The following is a 24068-nucleotide window of genomic DNA, read 5'->3' as shown; positions in this document are numbered from 1 at the left end:
TTCTCTGTTGTGCTTATGTAGGTGTTTTTCTAACCTTCCGCGGTGGGCGCAGTACGTCTAAAACCGAAGCGTCCTGCGCTCTATACTACGCGGTTTTACGGGACTGGCGGCCACGCATCATTACATCATCATCATCATCATCATCATCATCATCATCATCATCATCATCATCATCATCATCGTCGTCGTCGTCGTCGTCGTCGTCATCATCATCATCATCATCATCATCATTCTGGTTACGCCCACTGCAGGGCAAAGGCTTCTCCCTGTGCAGCGGTGGCGTAGAGGTAGAGCATCCGCCTCGCATGCAAGAGGACCGTGGTTCGAATCCCAGTGCCGCGCAATTTTCCGCCGGATTAAAAGAAAAATCCGCGTGATGATAAAATTGCACAAACAGGCCTGGAGTGCGGCCTGATCCCGGTGACCAGAACCGGTAACGCACTCCCTCACCAGAGCAGGATTGGCCACCCTGGTGCAGTACTTGGCCACAACCTCCCATATGAACACAACAATCAAACGCATCATTACGCAACTTCCCAAATAACTATGCGAGTGTCGGTTTTGGCACTTCACTTGGTAGCGCAGTAAACGAGGGAACCAAAAGAGCCTGTGATTGTTCCGCAAATATATATTTCTCTATAATTCTTCCAGAGCTAATTAAAAAAAAAAAAACGCCACTGTGGTCGGGTACAACTTAAGTCTGCAGTGAAGCCCCGCGCACGCCCTCATAACCGCCAGTCACTGTTCCTCCGCGAGGCTGCAAATAATTCGTAATTCAAACTTTTCCTGTTACCCAAATAAGGCGGTAACCAGAACAATAAAGTTATTAGCACGTAATTTTGTACGTTTTCCCTCGCCTACTATAGTGGAATCGCGAAAGCCTAATGTCTTTTTTTTTTTTTGAAGTGAAATAAAATGCTTGCTTCGCTGCAGCTATTGTCAAGTTCACTTGAGTTGGCCGTGAAATTTCATGAGTAAAACGGGCTCATCAGTGAAATGAACTGTACCGCAGACTTTTGAAGATGTAATTAATTATGCAGTTTTATGTGCCAAAACCACGATCTGATAATGAGGCACGGTGTAGTGGGGGAACTCCGGCAATTTGGACCAGCTGCGGTTCTTTAACGTGCTCCTAAATCAAAATAGACGGGTGTTTTCGTCCCCATCGAAATGCGGCCGCCTGGGCCGGGATTCGATCCCACGACCTCGTGCTTAGCAGCCCAACACCACAGCCTCTAATCAATCACGGCGGGCAGACTTTTGAAGAGTGAAATGCTCAGACTCCATATGCTTTGTGCATGTCTGTTGCACACCTCGTTGCTTCCGTCGATGAAAAGACTCTTCAAGAACAGCAGACGCTCCAGAGGTATCAAGTACGATGCCATTTTGAAAAGGCCGCATGACGACGATTACGTTTGCTTCTGTGATTGGCTGGCGGAATAACACAACCCCGCGCGGTCCGTGTGCCTTGGTTGCCAACTGCTGTTTTTTTTAAGTTGTATGCTACTATAGAAATCTACTATAGGGAGAGAGGCCTTCGCCCTACAGTGGAAATAAAAATCTTTATTTTGCATTTTCTTTTGTTTACTAGTTCTTTACAGTGTTCTTTCTGCGCTTCTTTCCTGCGTGAGTCCATTCGTTATGGTTCGTTGTTTGCCAAGTAAAAAAGAGGTGTATCTCACAGGTGTACCACCTGTGAGATACACCTTATTTAATTTCTCTTTTGCATGTTTACGGCCTCTTTATGGCGAATGGCGGGCGTTATTCACATTTGTACTGGTAAAGCTGCCTCCCCCCCTCATTTGCATACAAAAGTTACCTTGGGTTGCCCCCCCCCCCCAACGAAAAAAAAAAAGCCTCGGTACGTGCCTGTTGCTGTATGTTCCCCTCGCTTCGCATTGCTTTGCGTTCTTTCCTGACACTGAAAAAAACCTGCAGACTGCAGTGGCCTCTCCGGCAGTCTTTCATCAATGGCATGTGAAATGTACGTGAATAATATGTGTCTCAGTATTTATTCTCTCTCCAGTAGGCAATTCTAACGACTCATGAAAAGAAAAAGAACTCTTACAATAATTTACAACATATAATAGGGATGTAAACATCGCCACTTGCATGCGGAGGTCATAAATATGTATAATTCCCTCAGTAATCGAAATGAGGCCAAGCCGGATTCACTTGAAATCAGAATCTATAGCAGTCCTGCTCACCAGCGCTTATACTCGGAACCACAGTAAAAAAAAAATGACTCGCCATCCCGGCCCTGCGAAAGTGGATGTCCAGCGAAGTTGTTGAAAACCCCCACAACTGCTGAGGGAGGTATGAAACGCTTTATTGCATTAAAGTAATGGTATTTATACTAATGGTAGTAATTGGTAATTATGCATGGTAATTTTGACAGCACGCCGCTGGTCATATTGCCGTTTTTTTTACCACTTTCTCCGCTCCTCGTATTCACGCTGCTCCTCTGGAGTCCTAACTATTCGTTGCCTACCCACAGTGGTGCACCAACAAAAATGAAATCAGTTACTATGCTGCTTCTTTTATATACGAAAGGCCATTGACGTCACTCTCCACGTCGCAAACTGCCGTCGCCGCAGCAGCTTCGGCAACAGTAATATTTGCCGGGAAACGTATGCGGGGAGGGCTACGTGCTTAATATTGTGGTAGGAAACGCTCTGTCATCAATTATGTGATTCGGATGCTTGTTTTGTGTTTGTTCTTTATTGAAACGAATGCTGTGCTATGATCTTGGATTGTGGCGCGAAGGGACACGGACACAGACTAGAAGCAGACAGGACGAGCGCTAACTCTCAACTAAATTTTTCTCAACTAAAAATTTAAAAAAAAATTAGTTGAGAGTTAGCGCTCGTCCTGCCTGCTTCTAGTCTGTGTCCGTGTCCCTTCGCGCTACAATCCAAGATCATGTTACCGTACCAATTCGGCCAACTTTCTGTCCTTTTGAATGCTGTACTGTATGTTGCACAGGTGGTTCCTAATAATGTGTGCGCTTTTCACTTCACTTTTCTGAGTGCTTGAAGCCTGGCTCACTTCCGCCGCGGGTCGGCAAGGTATTGCACAACCTCCGGGATCGGCCCACATTTTTTTCCACGGACGCGGACCCGAAAACGCCGACCAACGAGAGCCAAAGAAGCTGCACTTTCGCCAGGAAGGCGAAGTAGTATTTGCGCCATCAGTCACGAATTAGGAATGATCGTTGATAAATGTGTGAAGTTTACATAATTTTATGCCAAGGTGCTAGAGACTGCATAGAAAGCAAGTCAAGGTGGGATGGGAATGACTGTGCATTTCATATAGGCCCATCATAATTATTTAGCAATTAAACATTTCTTCATAAAAATATTGAATCAGCCGCTCGAATTACATGCGCTGGTTAATTATTGGGTGCAAGCATAACAAGGAAAAAAAAAAGGTCTTTCGCGGTTACTACCGAAACGCCCCACTTCAAACGACCCGTCAAACACAGTCGTGCCTTCACCAAAGTGGTCGTCTGAAACGATACATTTTACTCAGAAGTGAAATGGGTGTACTTTAGGAAAGCAGAATGTTCAATTTACTCGAAGCTTAATGTTCGTTGTATATTGCTTGCAACGACTGAACAGTAATGACAAAAGTAAGTCGCGTCCACAAACGTGTGCGCCGCGGCTGAAAGGGTCAATAACAGTTGCTCTCGAAGAAACGTCGTGTGACCTGGAAGAATTGTACACTGAAGTGACGGCCTTATATGAGTAATTACAAGACCTCATAGCAGGAGACAGTTCAATTTCACAGCCGGAGTCCCCTCGCACCACCAAGAGACTAATGTGTATATATATATATATATATATATATATATATATATATATATATATATATATATGTGTGTGTGTGTGTGTGTGTGTGCGTGTGTGTGTGTGTGTGTGTGTGTGTGTGTGTGTGTGTGTGTGTGTGTGTGTGTGTGTGTGTGTGTGTGTGTGTGTCACACGTACACACACACACACACACACACACACATATCATCAGGACCTGGAAGCCCCAAGTGATGTCGTGCCCTTGATCGGATATATCAAGTAGGAGCTGATTTTTGAAGCACAAGTTGGCCATATGGTTGCAGAACGCTGTGGTGCATCACCGGGCGCCGGATCTAGATGATTGGCTGGCCGGCTATACAAGAGAAATTGTGACCTGCCTGGGCGTCAATTAAATCGAGCAGAGATTGCACTTATCTGTTTCACACCGCGTCAATTCACACATTATACCGCAAGCGCGCTAGATGGCAAGGAGCCTGACAAGTCGATGATATCTTCGAGGCTTGCGTGTCACGTAAAATGACGTCATTTGAGAAGGCCAGTGATTGCATTGAATGAAGCACTCTTCTGGAAATTTTAACGCCGTCAAACGCAGCCGGCGTCCTTTTTTCTTCTTCTTTCGTATACTGCAGGTTTCGGTCTTCGCCAGATGGAGTCGTGTCATGCAATACGCAGGTACGCATGTTGGGATATAATAAGTGCTGACCGCGTCCGGCGTGCAGACACAACACACAGTATACGTCATGGTTGCAACTTGCACCTTGTCATCTTTACAACTCCCTCTGTGCGTCACACAAAAACGTGCGCTGCCCCGCTTTGTCATTCTGTTATGCTTTTTCTTCGTGGCACTTCTGACAGATCTCTTTTCTCCTGCACAAGGAAATCTGCCAATGGTAGGTTTCATATTTAGTGACACAGTGGAGCGCAGCCGAAAGGAAGAAAGCGCGCGAAGCAACGCATGAAAGGTGGAATACATGTTTCGGGCTTCTTTTAAGGGAGTACCGACGAACATTTTCGAAGTTTTGGAAACTCTACGAAACACTTCTCGCGCGTATAGGATAGCACTCAACAAGTGTGGCGGTAGTAAAATACTTCTGTAGATATGCTAATTTAACACTAAAGTCGCCTCAAAAAGCCAATCCTTGCATTAGTGACATTAGACAGTTTTAGTTACACGTACGTAGAGGCTTCACGTACGCAAACACGAAAAGCCTACGTACCTTACGTGCACGCCATCTGAAACGCTTTTAGCAACACATACGCGACGCTCGCCAAGAGGGACCCCGTAGGTACATCTATCTGGAACTGTGAACACGGCGGAAGCCAATTCAATCCTGTCGCCGTGTTTCGGTGCAAGCCGTCTGCGCACGCGCGGCCCGCTATCGCTTGTTTGTTATCTCGCGGAACTCCCGCGCGAAGCTGTCTACGTGCGCAAGAAACGCACGCAAAGAATTGAATCTCACGTACTGTCCGTGAGACGCGCGCTCGCCCGCTACGTTCTACGCATGCGCACTGCTGACACGTAGAAGCTCTACGTACGCAAAGCCTCTACGTACGTGTAACTAAAGCTGTCTATTATCGCGACGTCATAACAGAGAACGAATTTTTCGTTTATCGAGAAGGCTACAGGTATGATGGCGCTGCTAATAAAGAAATAACCCCATTGTTGCTTGTTTTTCTTCCAGCTGCGCTCGCGGGTGGCAGCTACAGTGATAGCAGCAACGGGACGGAGCTAGTGCAACGTGACGTGATGACGCTTCTTCCACGTCCTGGGTGCTGAAATCGAAACTATAGGCCGCATAAGCAAGTATAATTGTAAATTATTTAGGGCGCGCTGGCAGCCGGAATTTTTTCTAATGTTTAGAGGGTTGCACCTTTAATTAACGCGAAAAAATTGACAAAGGGAAAATGCCATGTGTGTATACTCCAGCTTGCGCTCCCTCAATTCGTGAATCTTAGCATGGCACACCTGCGTGGAGTAGAAACAACGAACGAGGAAAATGGTGAACAGTGTCGTATGCTGCATCTAAAATAACTGTTTGTTGTAATGTTACAAAATAACTATTCGATGACAACGCAGTATTAACTACGCAAGCGATCTCATAATTTTGCGATGTAACACGGGCAATATTCGCCACGCGGAGGATATTATTCCTCGTGTGAGTTTTCGAGCTGTTTGCCTGTTAAACACTTGTGCTTAACTCAAAAGCCAACTTCACAAAACACGACATTGAATGGTTTAACAATAAATCGTTTATTTAATCTAGAAATATCAGTAAGAACAGACAGAAGGTAGAACTAAACAAACGAACATACGAATAAATAAATAAATAAATAGGCATGCTGACGTTTCTAAGATAGCTTGCAGAATCACTTGTATGTGCGAATATTTTCGGTTCTGACTCAACAAGATACATAGTCTGCTGCGTTTCAAAAATAACATGAAAACAAAATTTCTTTTTACCGAAAACACGAGACAGAAGCCGCCATATTTAACTTAAAATACGTAGTGGAGGGCTACTGATGCCTGCTCATCGCACCATTCCTCAGAGTACATGCAATAAATGGAAGTGTGAGAAAGGAAAAGGACAACCAAACAAAACCTGTACATGCTGTTTCAGGTATTTCCCTGGCTATGATGGACATGAGACTTGCAACGAGGTCATGTAGTACAGTACATGAAGGAAGAGTTCTTTTTACCTTGCTGTCAGGCAAGTTCACCCCTCGGAGAAGCTTATCATTTATATTTATTGACGCTGATTTCTCATAGCAGTTCCAACTTCAGCGAAAAAGCTAGCTTATGAGAACGAATCATAAGGAAATGACGAGAGCTACTAAGCTTCGCTAAACGTGCGACTCCGAAGCGCGCGCATGTCATTTGTTCGTATACAAGAGTGATTTTTCCCAGCGCAGCCCAGATGGGATCCATTTGAAGCCGTGAGTGTAAGCCTGCGAAATGGGAGGAAGAGGGAAGCAAGGGAAAAAAAAGAGACGCGCGGAACAGAGAGGTCGGGTGCGGGGAGGGGGGGGGGCGCACATGCGGGAAGAAAAGCGACTATGCGGCGGCGGGTCGGAGCCGGGGCGAGCGAACAAGCAACAAGAAAAGAGCCGAGCTCGAGGAGCGCCGCGGAAAAGAACACGGCTTCGGCGGGTAGCCCCCGAGGTAGCCCCGCGGCGGCCGCGGTGGCACCGCAGCGGCGAGCCAATGGCGGCCGCGCCGGAGCGCCATTGGCGGCCACGCCAGTGCGGGGGCCAGGCGCGCAGGCCACGCCCCCGAACCGGCGGCGGAGCGACCCTCGCCGCGGCCGCGAGCACGCCACTCGACTTGCTGCCTCAGCGGCGTGCGCGCTATACCCCCGTCCCGACGACGACTCTTCACTCTTCTCTGTGCACCGTTGGAGCGGGCGGCCGGACCCCGTGCAGCGCAGTGGCGATCGTGGCTGGAGGCCGTTGCCTTTTGCAGCCAAACATGCTGCCCTTCGAGACGCCCAGCATCTTTGACCAGCTCCCGCGGTTCGTCTTCAAGATGCCGCGGGTAGTGCCCGACCAGAAGGCAAAGTTCGAGTCGGACGAACTCTTCCGGCGCCTCAGCCGGGAATGTGAGGTACGTGACCGCCCCTCCCTCCTCCGAATCGCAATGTGCCGCCCACTCTCGTGGCACTTTGCGTGAGGTTTGGCTCTCCAGTACCGCCACTGTGCATGACTCAGCTGAGAGTCACGTGCATGGCCACACGAAACTGCTGGTACGCTGGGTTTTCCGTGATGCGCTGACCCGTCGTACTGGTGTGTAATGCCCGCTTGTCGAACAGTGATGCACATTGCACGCCTAATCGCGCGCTGTCTGCAACGTTAATGGTTGCACAACGGCCAAGGCCGGATTAAGGGTTTGTAGAGCACGGGGCTGACGAACCCTATACCTAACACGACTTGCCACTGTTTCACACCTCAGGTGTACCGTAAGCAACATGAGAAAACTGTCTCAAGCACCTAGGGCTATGCTGTCGTTGCTCGTCTATTTTTCATTGTTATCTAAGCACTGAGATAAAACGACCCCTTCCCCATTGCACAGGTGAGGCCTCGTGCTGTAGCTCCCTTAGTGCCCACCTTTATTCAACGCTGTCAGAACACTCACGTATTTCTTGCCTGGCCGTTTCGGTATTTAGTGATCATTTAGTGATCACTTTACTGCACGTGTGGTGTAACGGGTGTTACCCTACTGGTTTTTAAAGGATGTAGAAAGCGTTCTCATGTCGAATCTCTACTCATTGAAATTCTTGCACCTAGAAAGAGCTTTTCCCAGTGAAAGCTTTATGAAAGTATACTGTGGGGAGCAGACGAGACGTGCATTTTTTTTTTTTTTTTAATTTCATGGCCCGCGCCTTGCTTCGACTTTCGTGTGGTGCCGTTATTTGAGATGACTGATAGGTATGCGACACATGCCTAACCACGCGCTTTTCGCTTCGGCCTAAGATCATTTGCTCGATGCCCATCGTCACCATCGAGAAAATGATTTAGCATGAACGATGCTTTAAAATTACAAGGAATTCTTAGCGACTGAATGCATCGTTCTTCTGATTGGGAAGCTGCCTGTAAGCAGGGTTGCCAGCTGCCAAGGCACAATGTCCCTTAAAGCACCAAGCATGCATGTACGGATGAAAAAAGTTGTGAAATAATCCCACCTGTGCACAGGCTCCGCATTCGTACAAATGCGGGTAAGAGACGAATTCTACGGTTGCCGAACGTGGAGGCATTACATTTTATGTTAGCGCTAAAGGCACGAATACTTAGTGTAGCCTTCAGGCATACTATCGCTACGCTGCAACATACTACACTGTTTACTCAAGACCCCGTATTACTGACACTTTACGGTGCTTTATGTTGATAACAGACGTTTCCAAAAAATATAATCAAGCAACAGAGGCCAAAAAACATTGTAGCTAAGAAGTTCCAAAATGTAACCGATTTGATGCAAAGTATAACCAAACCTGGCAACCCTTCTTCCATGCGGCTCGCTGAATCACTGCTTGTACTATAACGTCATGACAGATATATAATAAAGTGAGTACATTGTACCCATTCACTTTTAAAAAGTGATAGCTTGCTGGCTATGGTTCACCAGGCCTTGACCACCTGCCTCAATCGCAGCATGGCTTCAGCGTCAGAAACCTTTGAAATGGTACATTAACATTCGTCCATTCGTATAGTTTACTTGTTGCACGTAACTATACTGTGCATAGTTTGTAGTTCAAGTAGGCGCATATGTATCTAGATTTGGTCTTTTTCTGTGATTTCTTCACTCTAAGAAAAAGTGTATGCACTTAAACAGATAATCGACCCGTGCTAAAAACAGAGTGAAGCTTTTTAAGCTTGCGCAGAGCAATACGTATCCATTGAAGCAAGTTACGGAGTGCAGTCTTGCGCTTAACGCCATGACACTTACTGCATGTTCCCGTTGGCGCATAAAGTCTGGATGCCGAAATGTACGGTCTCTATATATATCCACGGCTGTGCGACATTTCCCATAACACTATGTGAGACAAGTGGCCGGTTGTACATCTGACGGTGGGCGCTCTGTTCGTATACGAACGGAACGCACCTAAACAGATTGTTCTGTGCATTTCGCTGTTTGGCCTCTTCTCGCAAACTGTCGAATTATTAATAAATTAAAGTTTGCGAATTAACGTCCCGAAGCTGCCCAGTGGGTTATGGGGGCGGGCGCCGCACTTCGAGGGCTCCGGATTAATTGTGACCACCTGGCGTTCGTGCACCTGCAGTTAATGCGCGGTACACGATCGCCTTTGCATTCCTTCTTCATATATGAATGCAGCTGCTTGCTACCGGGACCCAACCCCACGACCTCGTGCTCAGCAGCGCAGTGCCATAGCCACTGAGACGTCGCGGCGGGTTGTAAACTGTCCAAGAGGGTCATCATTCGGAGAGAGAGAAAGTAAAGAGGGTTACAGATGAACGAGGTCTTCCTCCCCCCCATGCGAATGCTCCAGACGATGTCGTATGCAAGTCGTTTATTATTGCATGGCGCGCGCGTCTGAAGCCCGTCATGCGCTCCCGTGCGGAGCCACGCGCAGTGCTGGCGTCGTATGTGACAAGTCTGCACGTTGCGCAGATTCGCTACACGGGCTACCGGGACCGGCCACTGGAGGAACGTCAGGTGCGCTTCCAGAACGCTTGCCGGGAGGGACACACCGAAGTGGTAAGCGAAACCCTTGTTTGCTCAGATGCGCACACACGCGCGCGCCTCACGCACTTCGGCGGCCAAGTTGCGGAAGGAGCGCGCCCGCGAGTTTCTGGCGCCCTAAAAAAAAAAAAAAAAAAAAAAAAAGCCCGGCAGCACGTGGTGCGGGAGTCCGGCACAGGCTGAACAAATTTCAGAACGTGCTCACTTTTGCCAAATAAGCGACGGACGTCTGCAGTCTTCTATAGACTGCAGAAATACCCGAGTGGAAGATGCAGCTTTCCCCCCCCTCATTGTATAGGGCTGCATGGGAGAAGCTCGAGAATGAATAGTTGGTCACGTTAACATTATTTTTTTTTTTTTAGTTCCATGGCTTCAGGCAAACTTTATTATCTGTACTGCATTACAATTAATATAAGTTTCCCGCTATCAGCACGTGCTTGTCCTCATCTGGCTAGCAAGTCTCATTTTCTAATTAATGCGGACAACGGTGTACTTGAGTCACCCGTAGCCGATTAAGCGATTGTTCTTACACGTGGACAATCAAACCACCGACAATGTGAGTTCGACGTGATAGCTACATGAAAATTTCTTCAATTTTCGCCGCATCATAGAAAACAACCCGGATGGGGAAGGTCGTGCGAAAATTTTTAGCAGTATGTCCGCTCTGTTTAGTTTTGTGTAAAACTCATGGTGTAAGTCGTTGTACATACCGTTTCTCTTCTAGTTACCCCGTTTCCCAGCCGTTCGACCTACTTCTTTTTTACGTGTAAATATTTATAAATCGATATATGAAAGGAGTAGAACGAAAAGGAAATCTTGCCATAGCCCTCTATCCTGTGAACGGAAATAAATAAAATAATAATATCAAGAACTTTCATTGCAACATCCAACATTGCAATAATATCCATGGCCAGCAAACAAAGCCGATTCCGCTGACATCAGCTATATATGGTACGCGTGCTCCCCTTGGACGTGATCGAGTTTGTCAAAATGCTGCGTTTCTAAATTGTCACGTAGTTGACTTTAATCGGACCACCTGAAGCCTCGATGGCGACAGAGCTGCCGTCAACGGAAACATTCCTTTTTTTTCTCTGGCGCACCTCCGAACCTGCGTCGAAACCTACGCCTTCCATTTCCTCCTCCCAAGTGTGGCTGCATACATATTGCGGCGTGCGGGTGGCGGAGGCAGCACGTCTCGCCCTTTCGTCGCCTTCAGCTGAGCAGCGCTTTTGCAGGCAATCCCTGAGATGCACAAACAGTGCACGTGTAGCGGGCGGCCGAGTCAGCGCTTGCATGAATGTCCGTCGCACGAGTTGGGCGACGCTCGCCAGACGACGCTGTATGTAGACCGGCGACACTTCTGTCGAAGGGTTTCGCTAGCGGCAGCGCAAACAACAGATAGCCACCCCTGGCGCGTGTTCAAAGGACACACACAAATACGTCGAGTGCGTAGTGGCTCAGGGCCGCTGTTCAGGGATGACCTCTAATTGTTTGTCGCATTGGGCTTTGTATCTTATCCCACGACTGTGGCCGGCAGTGCCGGTATGCATAGTGCACGCTGGACCCAGCGGCGTTATGTAGGTACACACGTGAGCCTGCGGTGCAGATATCCCCAAGTGCCCAGCATGGCTGGAGTTCAGCCGTTCCGGCAATGGCGTGAATGGCAGCTCGCCAGCATAAGTGCTACTTGTGCGTCAATTCGTGCTCCATTTTCTTAAATTCTGTACTTGAGTTTTTTTTCTTGTTCGTTGGAAACATAAAGAAAAGAAAATCTCAGACAGTGCGATAGAAATTACAACGGGTACGGTGGATACTTGAGCGAACAAGCAACCCTAGGAGAAAACTCACTCTTTAATTTAACCAAAGTCACCTTAGATGAACCTACAAAAGATCTCACAGATGGTGTTGGGATAGAAAGTGTCAAACTGATTTATTCCCTGTAAGCTAAACTGCCTCGCTGCACCTCTGCGTACTTGGCCTGTTGCAGATCGTTCACCAATCCAATTTGCCTCCGTTTTGCTGTAATCCGAGTCACCGCTCTCAAGGGACGCCAAATCCCTATACAGCCCCGAATGCATCCAAAGTGGCGACACTGCAGTGACGCACAGCAAGTGCGATTTCGTAAGGTCTCGCAATGCAAAAAAGCTCGCGCTAGTAAGCGGCACAGCTTGCGCAACTAAAAGGGATCACATGTGCGTCGTTATACTCGCGCAATGGTAGTGCTTAAGCTTCGGCAGTTACGTTTCTGCCAGAGAGAGACAAACGGGATGGGAAAGGCAAGGAGGTTAACCGGATGATATTCTGCTTTGCTACCCTGCACTGGGGGAAGGGGAAATGAAAGACGGAAAGAACAGGGCGGAGAGAAACATACCTGCCAAGCACTGCGTATACCTACCCATATAATGTAGCGTGAAGGCAAAATTACAAAGAAGAGACACAGAACACGTCACAGGCGCCTGTGACGTGTTCCGTGTCTCCTCTTTGTAATTGTGTCTTCGTGCTACACTATGTCCGTAAGCGAACACCAACTAGCCCAACAAGTCCTTCTACTGCGTATACTGCTTGGCCGTCGTCACATAAGCGACATCCAATCTCTATCTGACTTGAACCGCATCACCCCACTATAAGCTTCCAACGCATACAGAAAACCCCGGTTATACTCTGGAGTTGCGCTGAAACTGTGCGTCTGTGACATTTTTTTCTCGTTTGTCCTTTTGTAAGCTTAATAATTACTTAGTTTCACATATTTTCATCATTCACAGTGCCTGCTTGACCACATTCCGAAAGCCGATAGCATGTGTTGCAACCTGTTAAGCTTTGAGTTTTCGTACACATTCAGACGTGAAACGGTAGCAGGAAGCAAACGCTTCGAGCCTCTCGGTCTAATCCCCGTTAGCCTTACATCAGAGACTGCGTGTAAAAGCAGGGTTAAAACGCCCGATTGTTCGCTCGGTCAACCCATTTTTGAACTTATGTATACGCAATTACCTCAATAACGTTCACTATATAATCCAAGATCTGCTCATCAGAATTATTTTCGCTTACTGCCTACAGTCCATCACACAAGTTCGCAATGAGGTGCCATAAGCGAGGTCACGTTCTAGCCGTAAAAAAAAATATAGGGAAAAAGCATGCATGACAGTTGTGTGCACTCGCATATTGTGTGGCACCTCCGTCCCGGCATCAGGAGTTCCACAGCAACCTAAATGGGCGCCGTTTGGTTGCATGACGGCTACTTCCCCCGTAGAGATGTCATATACGACATGCTTGTCAAGTCAATACCGTAGAACGCAGTCTGGCTACGCACGGTCTTCAATAACATCAGGCTCGGAAATGTGTTGGCACCGCTACGTAATGCGAAGGAGGCCGTCCGCTGTGTCAAAGATACTCGGGCCGTGGCCACATCATTCGATAGCACCAAAAGTCGATTCGAGCACTAGTATACAGTACTTGAAGTGCGCCGGTTTGAGAGACCGCTTATAGTGTCCCTGTGCATCCTCCCATGTGCACTCAGTGCTCACTCTCTTTTTCTTTCCCTCTTTCTATTACTCCTTTCCCTTACCCCAGTGGAGAGTAGCAAGCCAGACGCTCGTCTGGTTGACCTCCCTGCCTTTCCTCTCCTTGTCTGCTCTATCTATCTATCTATCTATCTATCTATCTATCTATCTATCTATCTATCTATCTATCTATCTATCTATCTATCTATCTATCTATCTATCTATCTATCTACCTCACACACACATACATTAAGAAAAAATGATGATGACTATACGGTCACAGAGCAGATTTTTTTAAAAGCGCAACACAGGACAAAGAAAAGAGTCACAGAACAGGACAGAGCGCTGTTCTGTGCCTCTCTCATACGTCTTGCGTGACGCTGTTAAAAAGCATCTGCTGTGTGATAAGATGTAGCAACCAGTCAAACGAACACGCGACTATAGGGTACTTCGATGAGTTCCGTCAGGGGAGGAGACGGAGCGCATCGACGCACCCTATATAGATACGAACGTTCGGCCATTACAAGTTTTAAGCAGATTGGAGTATATGCTCTGTTTTAGGGTGCGCGGCGTGAAAAACTTCGACAAATTAAAACATAATGAAGTAACAGACCACGAAGTAGTTTACTTTGCCTCTTCTCTTGGTCTTCGGCATTCCACCGTCTCTCAGACACACGGCCGCGTTACTATTCCAGGACCGCTTCGGCAAGTGTATACATACTGAGGTGGCTTGCATCACATACGTGTGCGCGGAGTCGGCTATGCATACACTTGCATTGCATAGGCACATTCGCGCACTGCTGTCATTACGTATTCCTGGGCTTTTGCAATCAACCGAGAAGTGCGGCGTATAACATAGGCGCTTCGTGCGCAGCAAGCGCTGTACACACGCTTGCCGGGAACAGGCATGCACGCATGGTTGTCGCGCAACTTCTTTAGAACCGCAATCGGGCAGGTAGGCCCGGGCAGCGATTAGCATGCTGCGTGCGGTCATTTATACTGGTCGGCCGTGCAGGGGACACGTCTTCCCAATTACAGCATCGGCTGCAATCGTAGAGCTGGTCCGGCGGCGGGCGCGAAGCCTCGAGCGTCGCTAATCGCATTCCGATCGGGCTGCTGCCGTCTGGCACGGCCCAAGCATGCGAGTGGGGCCCATATGCACCATCTTTCTCTCGGCACGTCCAGCCCGCGGACACAAGTTTGGGAACTTGGCCGCCATTACCGCGTCGGCAATCACCGACGGGCTTGTGATGCGTCCCAGCAGCTCCTTGGTTTGCAAATGCTGCGCCGATGCAATTAGACTTGGCCCGGAGCGCTTCCTCCGCGACCGACAGCGCTCGCTTTTCTTGTCCCGTGCGCGCGAACCACCACCGCGACGCTGTTTTCACTCCTGGTCCCCGTATTCCCCAAGGAATGGGCGATTAAATCGCGCCCTCCTCAATCTAGTGCCGCCATTAATACGTCCGCTGTTATTCGCGGCGTTTCGCCCATTCCAGTGCGTCGCAGGTCCGCGCCGCGCTCGGCGTTTGTTGGGGCGATTTTTCCCGTAGCTATGGTCGACCATACCGTAGCACACGGCTCTCAGCTATAGCGTTTCCTGCGTGGCAGTTTATGCGGGCGCCGAGGCGTGTGACTCCGCGGGCCCCATTAGTCACGCCTGTTTGTGGGACCGACAGCGTCGCGGCACGTCGTGCCAGCTACGCGCGGCCGTCACAATGGCACAGTCACGAGTACGGTGCAAAACGGCCAAGAGCGGCTGTCTCCACCGCGTTGGCGCGGAGTGATGAGGGCACACACAGACGCGAAAGCGAGCTCGTGCGTTTCGCACCGCCCGCGCTCCGTGATAGCGTAATGGCACTAATGGACTTATTAGTGCAGCCCGTACGTACACGAATCAGCGACAACCCTCGGGCACGTGCACACCCATCCCCGAAAGATTTGTGCCCTTCATATCCAAGAGTGGCCGTAATAGACACAGTTGCTCTCCAGCACGTATAGTCGTGCGTGTTTCGTGGACGCGCATCAAGTAATTTGATGTCATCCGATGTGCGGGCTCTAAACGATCGATATTTTACAGCGTAGAAATGGGGTGACAAACGAATGCCATCAACTTTTGAGCCGGGCGAGTCCGGATGCTGTGACGAAGATTTCAATCTATTTACTTTGGAAGATGTCTTGAGACGGGTGCTGGTATTGAAATGGCAAACAAATTGAAAGCAAAGCTTCCATCAGATCAGTGCTGAATTGCCCTTTTGTCTAAAAATTTTCGTAGTCGCTATTGTAAAAGAAAAGAAAGTGTGACAAAGCTGCTTTCGCCGGATATACATATAGTGAGTTATTAATTGGTTATATGTGATATTACATTATAAACAACTCTCTAGCATATGTTGTATACACGCATATCGCATAAGCTTCTTGATGCTCGTGCTTAATGCCGACTTACAGACGCAGTGTGTGACGCGAAAGGCATCAAGGCTTTACGGAGCAAGTCGCAGAACCTAATAGAGAATAGTTCGCGCGTTTGCTTGTGATGTGCAAGTGCAGACTCTCTCAGCATCGCTCTCTCTATATATGGGCAATAGACTTTCTCTCACGTGCAACAATATTCCTGGGCTGGCAGCCACTGACTTCAATGCCGCACATTTGCAGCACGATGCTCCCAAATGACGCAGATGCTGTCACGGGGCTTCACGGTATGCAGCGCAGCACGCGAAGCGCGTGGGACAGAAATATAAACAGTTCGCAGTCCCCCTCGTGGGCAAATGTTTCATTTAGACAGATTCAGCGGCTAGGAACGACGAAACAATAGCAGGCAAATGTCGGCACTCGATGTATCTAACGCGCGTCGCTCCTTTCTGTGTCCCGTGCGCTTTGCTTCAACCGATGGATCATAAAGATCGTGCAATGAAGCACGCCCACGGAACTTCGGCGTCTCCCCCTCATTAAGGGGCGTATCTCGCCGGGTTGTCCTAGATGAGGCACGATTGGAGTATATAGCTCTGCCGCTGAAGGGCCTCAAAATCGCAATTAGCCACTCAGCCGACATTAATGGTGGGGCCGCGGAAACGTCTCTATGCGACCGCGCTGAGACCGAGGCCGCCCGCGAGCGTGGTTATCGGCTCAGCCTTCGCGCTTCGAGCGTATACACGCAGCTGCTCGGCCCAGCAACAGTGCGGGGCCCGGCCCCAAGGCCCCGAGCAGCAAAGGCCCGCTGGGATACGAACTTTGCTCGCCACTCGTGGGCATTCTCTTCGTCGCTGATCGGCACACGTGTCTCCGGACGAGTGTGGCTTCGAACGGTGACGCCGAACGTCGCGCACTATACGCCGTTGACCGCGTGGTGCTCGATTGCACAGACGACGAAACCGGACGCAGCTCGGCTTGCGCGGACGCCATAAAACACGTAAACGCGAGCTGCATATTATAGTACTGTCGTCAGCCACTGCACTGTACACTCGAGCGCTCCGTAATGAAACTAAAAGGGGGAAAAATCGCCTTCAGCGCTGCCACGAGCTGTTCGTGGACCCCGTATGACATATACTATATATGGTCAATTTTCACGAGCGGTTCAGGTGACTCACGTAATCGCTGGTCACTTGGGGCCACGGCAAGCCCACGCTTCGGGTGGCCTATAGCATCAGGTCGGTTAGCCTGGTATTCAGGTTTGGTCCTGAAGTGGGAGAACGACACTGCGGATGTCGGGCCGATGTCGAATACAGGGCTTGTTGCGCTTCATAAATACATAATGTACTGATGGTTTTGCTCGTTTGGTATAGCCATCCGTGGCTACATCACGACGCGTGTTTCGGGATGTGCTCGTCGTTCGAGGTGCATATGCGGGTCATCCCGAATGTTCGATGTTCTTTCACCGTATAGCTTGACAAAATGCGTAAACTTCTGAAAGTACAAGCGTCACGCGTTGATTCGTTTTTCTTCATAAACCTATTCTATCATCCAGGCAGGCAGAATCTTTCATCATTAGTTTCAAAATTTGCCTATATTGCGCCATGTTAGAAAAGTAGAAATTCAACACATCGTCTGTGATATTTTAAATCCATAGGCACGAGCGCATGTAAGTACAGGCCAGAAAATAAGCCCCATTGCATAGTGCACACAACTGACGCGCGGCGCGTGATGTTGAAAGTTGGTTGGCTGATAGACGTTTTAAACTGGTCGGTTAGCTGCGTGGTTGCTGTAATCCCGTTCGCAGTCTCGTCCTTTGGTTTGAAAGGCGCTTGGTGTGTGCCTTGTAACAAGGGCATAGCGCTTGTTTGTTCAGTGAAGCGATTCGGCGAGGTACCCAATATTCTGCGACAAGTTGTCCATTCGTCCACTTTAATTTCTCCTTTCCTTATTATTTCTACATTTTGATTGCAAAGAACAGTTAATTTTCCCTAGGCTTTGTGTGATTTTTATTGTCTGCTGTCATATGGTCGTAACTAAGAATCGAGTCCTTCGGTCTCATTAACTATGTCTAATATTTCCTGCGATAAGTCACGCGAGCTAGAAATAACCGATATCAGGCGTTAAAAGTGGCGTCAGAAGCTTGACAGGATAGTGTATGTTTGAGTCAATGCGACAATTTGTACACGAGTACGGTGCGTCTATTGTAGTTGGGGGAAGAGAATAGAAACTGGCTCACGTATACTTGTGGACTGCAAAGCGTAAAAGCAAGAAAGGGGTAAAAGAACAAACAGGACTGAAACAAAGTACGAAGCCAGTGCCCGTCGTGTTGGTCAAGTGGTACAACGTTTTCCCCCTGCTGTATTTTAATCACCCGCCAGCGCTTCAAATGCAAATTACACGTGTTATAGAGGCTGTTTGTATTTATACTCCACAGTCTGCGCTGTACTCTGATCTTCCGAAGAGCCGTTCGAATATGACGGTCGGAAAACACCTCTATGTTTCTGAAACTGGAGAAGGAGCTTTGGACACCCCCTCCCCCGGGAAAAGAGATATCCGTGATCTTTACCAAGGCCTGCAGTTTTTTAAAATGGCTTCTTTTTGGCAGTGATTCGCCAAAAGCTTACAGTTCGCTCTTCGTCTCGGCATTGTGAATCGTAGCTTTGGGTCTGGTGCACTTGGCACGCATCTTCACGGAGGCGGCGACGGGGGCTTTTAAGGCTCGCTCGACGGCGGCCCTTTTTTCGAGTCCTCACCCCGACAGCGGCCTGCCGCGGCGCCCATTGTCTTCCCCGGCTCGTGCAGCGACGCCCACGGGGTGACATACGTCGGCGTCTCCTTTGACCGCCGTCGCACGCACGGACCAATTTGTCGTCGGCTGAGGCCAAACAAAAACCGGCCGCCTGCCCCATCTCGGAGGGGCACCCACGGGTCGTCTTCGGCAGCCTCCCTCCCCCCCCCCCCCCCCCCCCCACACACCCCCGAGAGTGCCCGGCGTTTAAGGGCGGCAGTCTCTCTCGTTGCCGCCTGGGGCGCCGCCGAGCGCGTCGCCGCTCAAAAGGCTCGCTGCTGCAAACATTTGGCGACACTGGTCGACTCGGCGGGATGCGTCCTCCTTTTTGCCGCGTCGGTGCCCATTTCGGTCTTCTCTTTTTGCGGAGCCATTTGCCGTGACTTATCGGCAGGAAAGTGCTTTCTGCCCACCCCGACCCCCTTCCCTGCATGTGCGAAGTCTAGGAGCGTTTTCGGTTCACACCCGCGCTTGTCTCTCTCTCCCTCTGCGCTCTCGCAGGCTTTCGTCGCCACGGGCACCAACCTGCAGCTTGTGTTCAGCCCCTGCCACAACGGCTACGTGGATTGCTGCGATTTCGATAAGGAACGTGGAAAGGTCAGTGGAGCTGCGTATCTTTGCATTTTTCTCCCCCCCCCCTTTTTTTTTCTTTTCTCTACTGTTCGTCTCAAGTGTGGGGGTGATGAATGACTGGGGCTTCCTGTCTTGGACCCTCACATGTGTTTCCGCATAGCGATGTTCGAACTGTGCTCTGTGTACATGTATTTGTTTTTTGTAAATAGGCGCATCAACGCCTAATAGGGTGCAATGTGCAAATGGCGAAACCTTATTGGATGGATTCACCGTTTACAAGTCTGTTGTTGACTGGTTGAGACTAAGTATAATAATCATATTGTACCATTGCTTACGTTAGGGCGTGAGTTCTCTTTCCCTCCGTCATTCATTCATTCATTCATTCATTCATTCATTCATTCATTCATTCATTCATTCATTCATCCATCCATTCATTCACTGAATTCCACCCATAAGCTGGCTTTGACTCTAGAACAGATTGGACGATGTATTATCCAATAAATACACACACAAAAAAGGCAGAGGAAAGGTTGATCTCCCTTCTTCTGCCTTTTTGGCTCTTTGTATTATAAATATACGCAAAGTAATGAAAAGTTCTTGCAACTGCATGTGCTCCACCCAGTCTCCGTATCTCGCGTCTTGTTTTTTCGCGTACAAATCCATGGACGAGTCAGAAACCTTTGCGTAAACGTTGTCTGGTTCAATGTCCATATACATATATACCTCACTTATGTCAAATGTTACAAACAACAAAACGAACTGTACTGCACTTATTCATTTCCCTTGTAGTTCTCAGGGAAATTCTTCAGTTATTAACAAACGAACCTGTCTACTACTGTTGTTATCGTTTCAGCTAATTGCAAAGTATTCACGTTTATGAACGATCTTGATGAGCTGTACGATTTTTTTTTTTCTTTCGAGGTGCATTCCAGTGCCTCGAGGCACGAACGAGGCGCGTGTCGGTCCGCAGAGTGTAAGACGTCTCCTGTTGCCGTCGTATACCACGCAGTGCAAGACTGAATGCCTGTCTCAAAATCAGATATTGCACTCGTGGTCCCTCCTCCCTTAAGTACTATTTCCTTCTGCTTTTTTTGTTCTTCTTCGAAGATTTAGGTCGATTTGACTCTGCAATATAGAATCTCACTGCATGCGCTGTTCAACTTCCGTGCAATGTTTCTTATGTAAGCCCCGTCGCAATTCCGAAGTGCGTGTTACTGAACTGGACATCTGTCTTGTTAGCCTCCTTGCCTTTCCTTGTTCCCCCTCCCTCTCTTTCTGCAGCAAGCCCCGAGTAGAAAAGCACATACTCGATTTGACCCCCTTCTCGTTACCCTCTCGAATTCTGTAAAAAAATATATATAACAATAATAAAAAGCTGGAAAAGCTCGTGTTCATACAAATTAATATCGTCTGGTATCGTGTATGCGTAATAAGGTGAACGAATCCTTCGAGGTTTTTAATGCTACGTCAGCGAGAGGAGTTGCGCGTTGCACCATACCTTTACACTACATAGGTGCACTTATAGGTGTACACTATAGGTGCACCGACCAGAACGAAGGCGCGTCGATGGAAGGGCTTCAGCCGTCTCAGACAGCTGCGCGAATCACGAGTGCATGCAGCAGCGAACAGGGCATCGCGCAACCATGGCCGAGTAAACAGACAGTGTTTCCCTGAACCGCAGATAGGCAGTTGTCAACATTGCGGTCAAGTATTTTCGCGAGGTCCAGCTATCTTATCCATATCCCGGTGTGTGGCACGTTTCAATGCATGCGCCGAGAGTGCAAGGTGCATGCGCGCCGCGGCGTGAACACCGCCAGGCCAGAGAGTGAGGCTGGAGTAGGACTGGCATATCGGTGTGCAAAGGTCACGAATGCCCTTTGTTCCTCTCGAGCACGAGAGGAGTGAGTTCAATGGACAAGTAGCGATACCATATAAAGCCACAAGACTCCGAAGCCAAGAAAAGCGTACCTGAAATTAACTTCTCCTTAAAAAAAAAAGGACAAAAAAGAATTTTTTACATGCGCAATAAATGTAGGTAGGAGTTAAATTCGCCCTTGTGCACTAGCAGCTCAACATGAACGAAGAAAACAAGAACTTTTTTCGTATACCCTTCCTTCTGTGCTCGTCCTTCTTGAGCTGTTTGTGCTTCAGGATGAACATCCGCCAACTTTCCCAACTCGAAATTATGCTGCAGCATGTATACCGTCATTCACACATTGATAATATATGTTCCAAGGCAAACAAAAAACTATACTTTTTAAAGAAAAAAAAAACTGGAATGCGCTACACGGGACGTGAAATTAACAGCCTGCAAAACTTTTGTACGACCAGTCTTGGAGTACGCTTGCGTTGTGTGGTCCCCTCATCAGAAAGTCCTGAAAGCAAAAATAGAAAGAATACAAAGATTGGCAGTCCGTTTCATATGCGGGAAATGCCGACGCATGGAGTCTGTTACAGCCTTGTTAAAATCTTGTGAACTAGAGCCTCTGGAGGAACGCAGACGTCAGCATAGGCTAAAGTTTCTTTTTAAAATCATGAGTGGGCAAACAAAAATAAACAAGTATCTATATCTGCAACCTACAGGAAGGAGATGCGATCGTCTCAACAATAGCAGAGCTATATTCAACCTTATCTAACACGAACTGATGCTTTTCGTTTCTCCTTTTTTCCTGACACGATTGAAATGTGGAACAGATTGCCTAATGCAGTTGTGAGCAACGAGGGCGCTGCCGAATTTGAAAATGCGTTAGATACTTTCTTTTGCGAGGATGTATACTGAATTTTTACTACGAGCATTTTTGTTGACTTTTCTTTGTATAACTACTGTTCTTTGCTCCTTTTTTTCTCGTTGTTGCTGTTAACTACCAAAAGCGCCAGTGAATTTGTATGTTGCGTAGAAAGAAAATTATGTATCATGTATTCTTTACACATCACCCTCCCTGTAATGACCCCAAGAAGGGGATTGACAGTATCAAATAAATAAATAAATAAATAAATAAATAACGTAGGCAAAGGAAACGAAGGGTAAAGATAACAAATTGCGTCACAATAAGTGGTGGGTACGTACCTCCTGAAACACTTTCGCCCTTTTTATTTATTATTACTGTGTATTTGAGGGGGGAGGGGGGTCAGTTCTTAATGACACCTCTTGGTATATGATATTACACTTCGAGTAAAAGCAGCTTTCCCGACAATGACTAATCTGGCATGTCTTAGCCTACAGTGCACCTTAGCTATTCTCCCGCGCCGAGTAGCCATTCAGAACTCCGATCAGTTATAACCTCTGCGCGTTTTGCTGAATTCGCTTTGCCTTGTCCTCCCACTGACACCATAATACTCACAGCTAGTCTTCCACTGTAGCAGACATACCTCTTTGCCTTGTCCTCCCACTGACACCATAATACTCACAGCTAGTCTTCCACTGTAGCAGACATACCTCGGCCAAAGTTCTCGAATTACGCATTTCAAATTAGCTCACTGTGTTAGCACCATACACGTCTTTCGACGACTCCGAAGGATGTGGCACAATCGCGCTAAGATGAGCTCTATAGCATAAAAGCGCGTGGCAAAGCAGTCGCGCGCGTTGTAGCTCACATATCTGAGCGCAATCGTGCGTCAGAATTATATTTCAGATGGAGTGTAAACTTCGTCGCAATTGCTTTGATTGAAGCCGCATTAATCGATTGTGCCTTGAGCACATGCACTAAATGTTACTGAACGAAAGGTGTGCGTTGTTTGACCAATTTTCGTCACCTCGGCTTGAAAGTTGGGACTAGTGTGACTCGAGGACGAATCGAGTCCCATCAGCTGTTGTGTGTTGGCCGCGGTGTGCTGCGGGCAGCCAAGGGTGTCGGCCTACGCAGCATCTTGCGCCCGCGGGTCGCACTACGCCAAACGGTCAGCGCCGTCCATTAAGCAAGCAAGCTGCTCGGCGCCGCGCAGCAATCCGACACAGCGCGGCTACGAGCGGAACGCGAGGCCGGATGCAGCAGCGCTGGATTCCGGCGATCCATTCCGTCGCGGCAGGGGTGAATGGCTGGACATGGAACAGCCCGCAAGGACCACAGTCATCGAACTGTAGCAATCGCGCTTCCGTATGAGCAACCTCTCAATCGAACGTGGCTGCCATAAGCGATCGCTATCGGCTCGCGCGGCCGCTCCTGGGCGCCGCGGATCCCTTTGGGCGCGCGCACCAACACAGTCATCAGGCGCCCGATGACGGCAATCGCCTCGCGGGTGCGCGCGCGCGCTCCGCCGCCGAGCAAGTGCGCCGGCCTGCAGCGCCCGCTTGTGTACACAGGCCGGCGCTGGCAGCTGCCAAGCCGTCCGTGTCGGTGTAAAACAGCCATGAGGAAGTGCACCGGCTCACTGCACGGTCACGCTACGCTGGCTCGTCTAATGCGCGCCGCCAGAAAAAAGCTGCGCGCACACGCCAGTGGTGCCGCGCACGTCGCCTCGCGGAGGTGTTTCTCGTGCGCCGACCGCAGAAGCCGACGACGGCACCTCGGGTCGCGGAGAGGCCCCTGTTGTTTGCCGAAAGCCGGCGAGCTGCGTGCACAGACCACCGCGAGTGCTCGCGTGCACGCGAACCTCAACCACGGGGATGCTGAGCGGAAGCTTTTATTCCATTTGGGCACATCCTGTCCGCGGAACCTCCCCTCGCGACCGCAAGCATAGGTTTAAGCGCCAAGACGTCTCCCCCGAGTGCATACGACGAGCGGCTTAATCGTACGCTGCTTCGTAGTCGTGCGCAGAGAGGTATAGCGCATGACGAGATCTGCGTCTGCCGCTTCATCACGCAC

General features: G+C 48.9%; 1 protein-coding gene across 1 annotated transcript in view; it reads left to right on the top strand.

Annotated features, from left to right (window-relative positions):
- The first annotated feature begins 7104 nt into the window (after positions 1-7104).
- LOC142565882 (protein big brother-like) overlaps positions 7105-24068 on the top strand; it is a 53987-nt gene continuing 37023 nt past the window's right edge. The window contains exons 1-3 of the mRNA XM_075676454.1: positions 7105-7410; positions 9931-10017; positions 19195-19290. Coding sequence (XP_075532569.1) covers positions 7276-7410; positions 9931-10017; positions 19195-19290 — 318 coding nt within the window. The 5' untranslated portion in view covers positions 7105-7275. The remainder of the gene's footprint in view (positions 7411-9930; positions 10018-19194; positions 19291-24068) is intronic.

Source organism: Dermacentor variabilis, chromosome 1 (genome assembly GCF_050947875.1).
Source record: "Dermacentor variabilis isolate Ectoservices chromosome 1, ASM5094787v1, whole genome shotgun sequence".
Taxonomy (NCBI): Eukaryota; Metazoa; Arthropoda; class Arachnida; order Ixodida; family Ixodidae; genus Dermacentor; species Dermacentor variabilis.
This window is presented reverse-complemented; position numbering and strand designations above follow the sequence as displayed.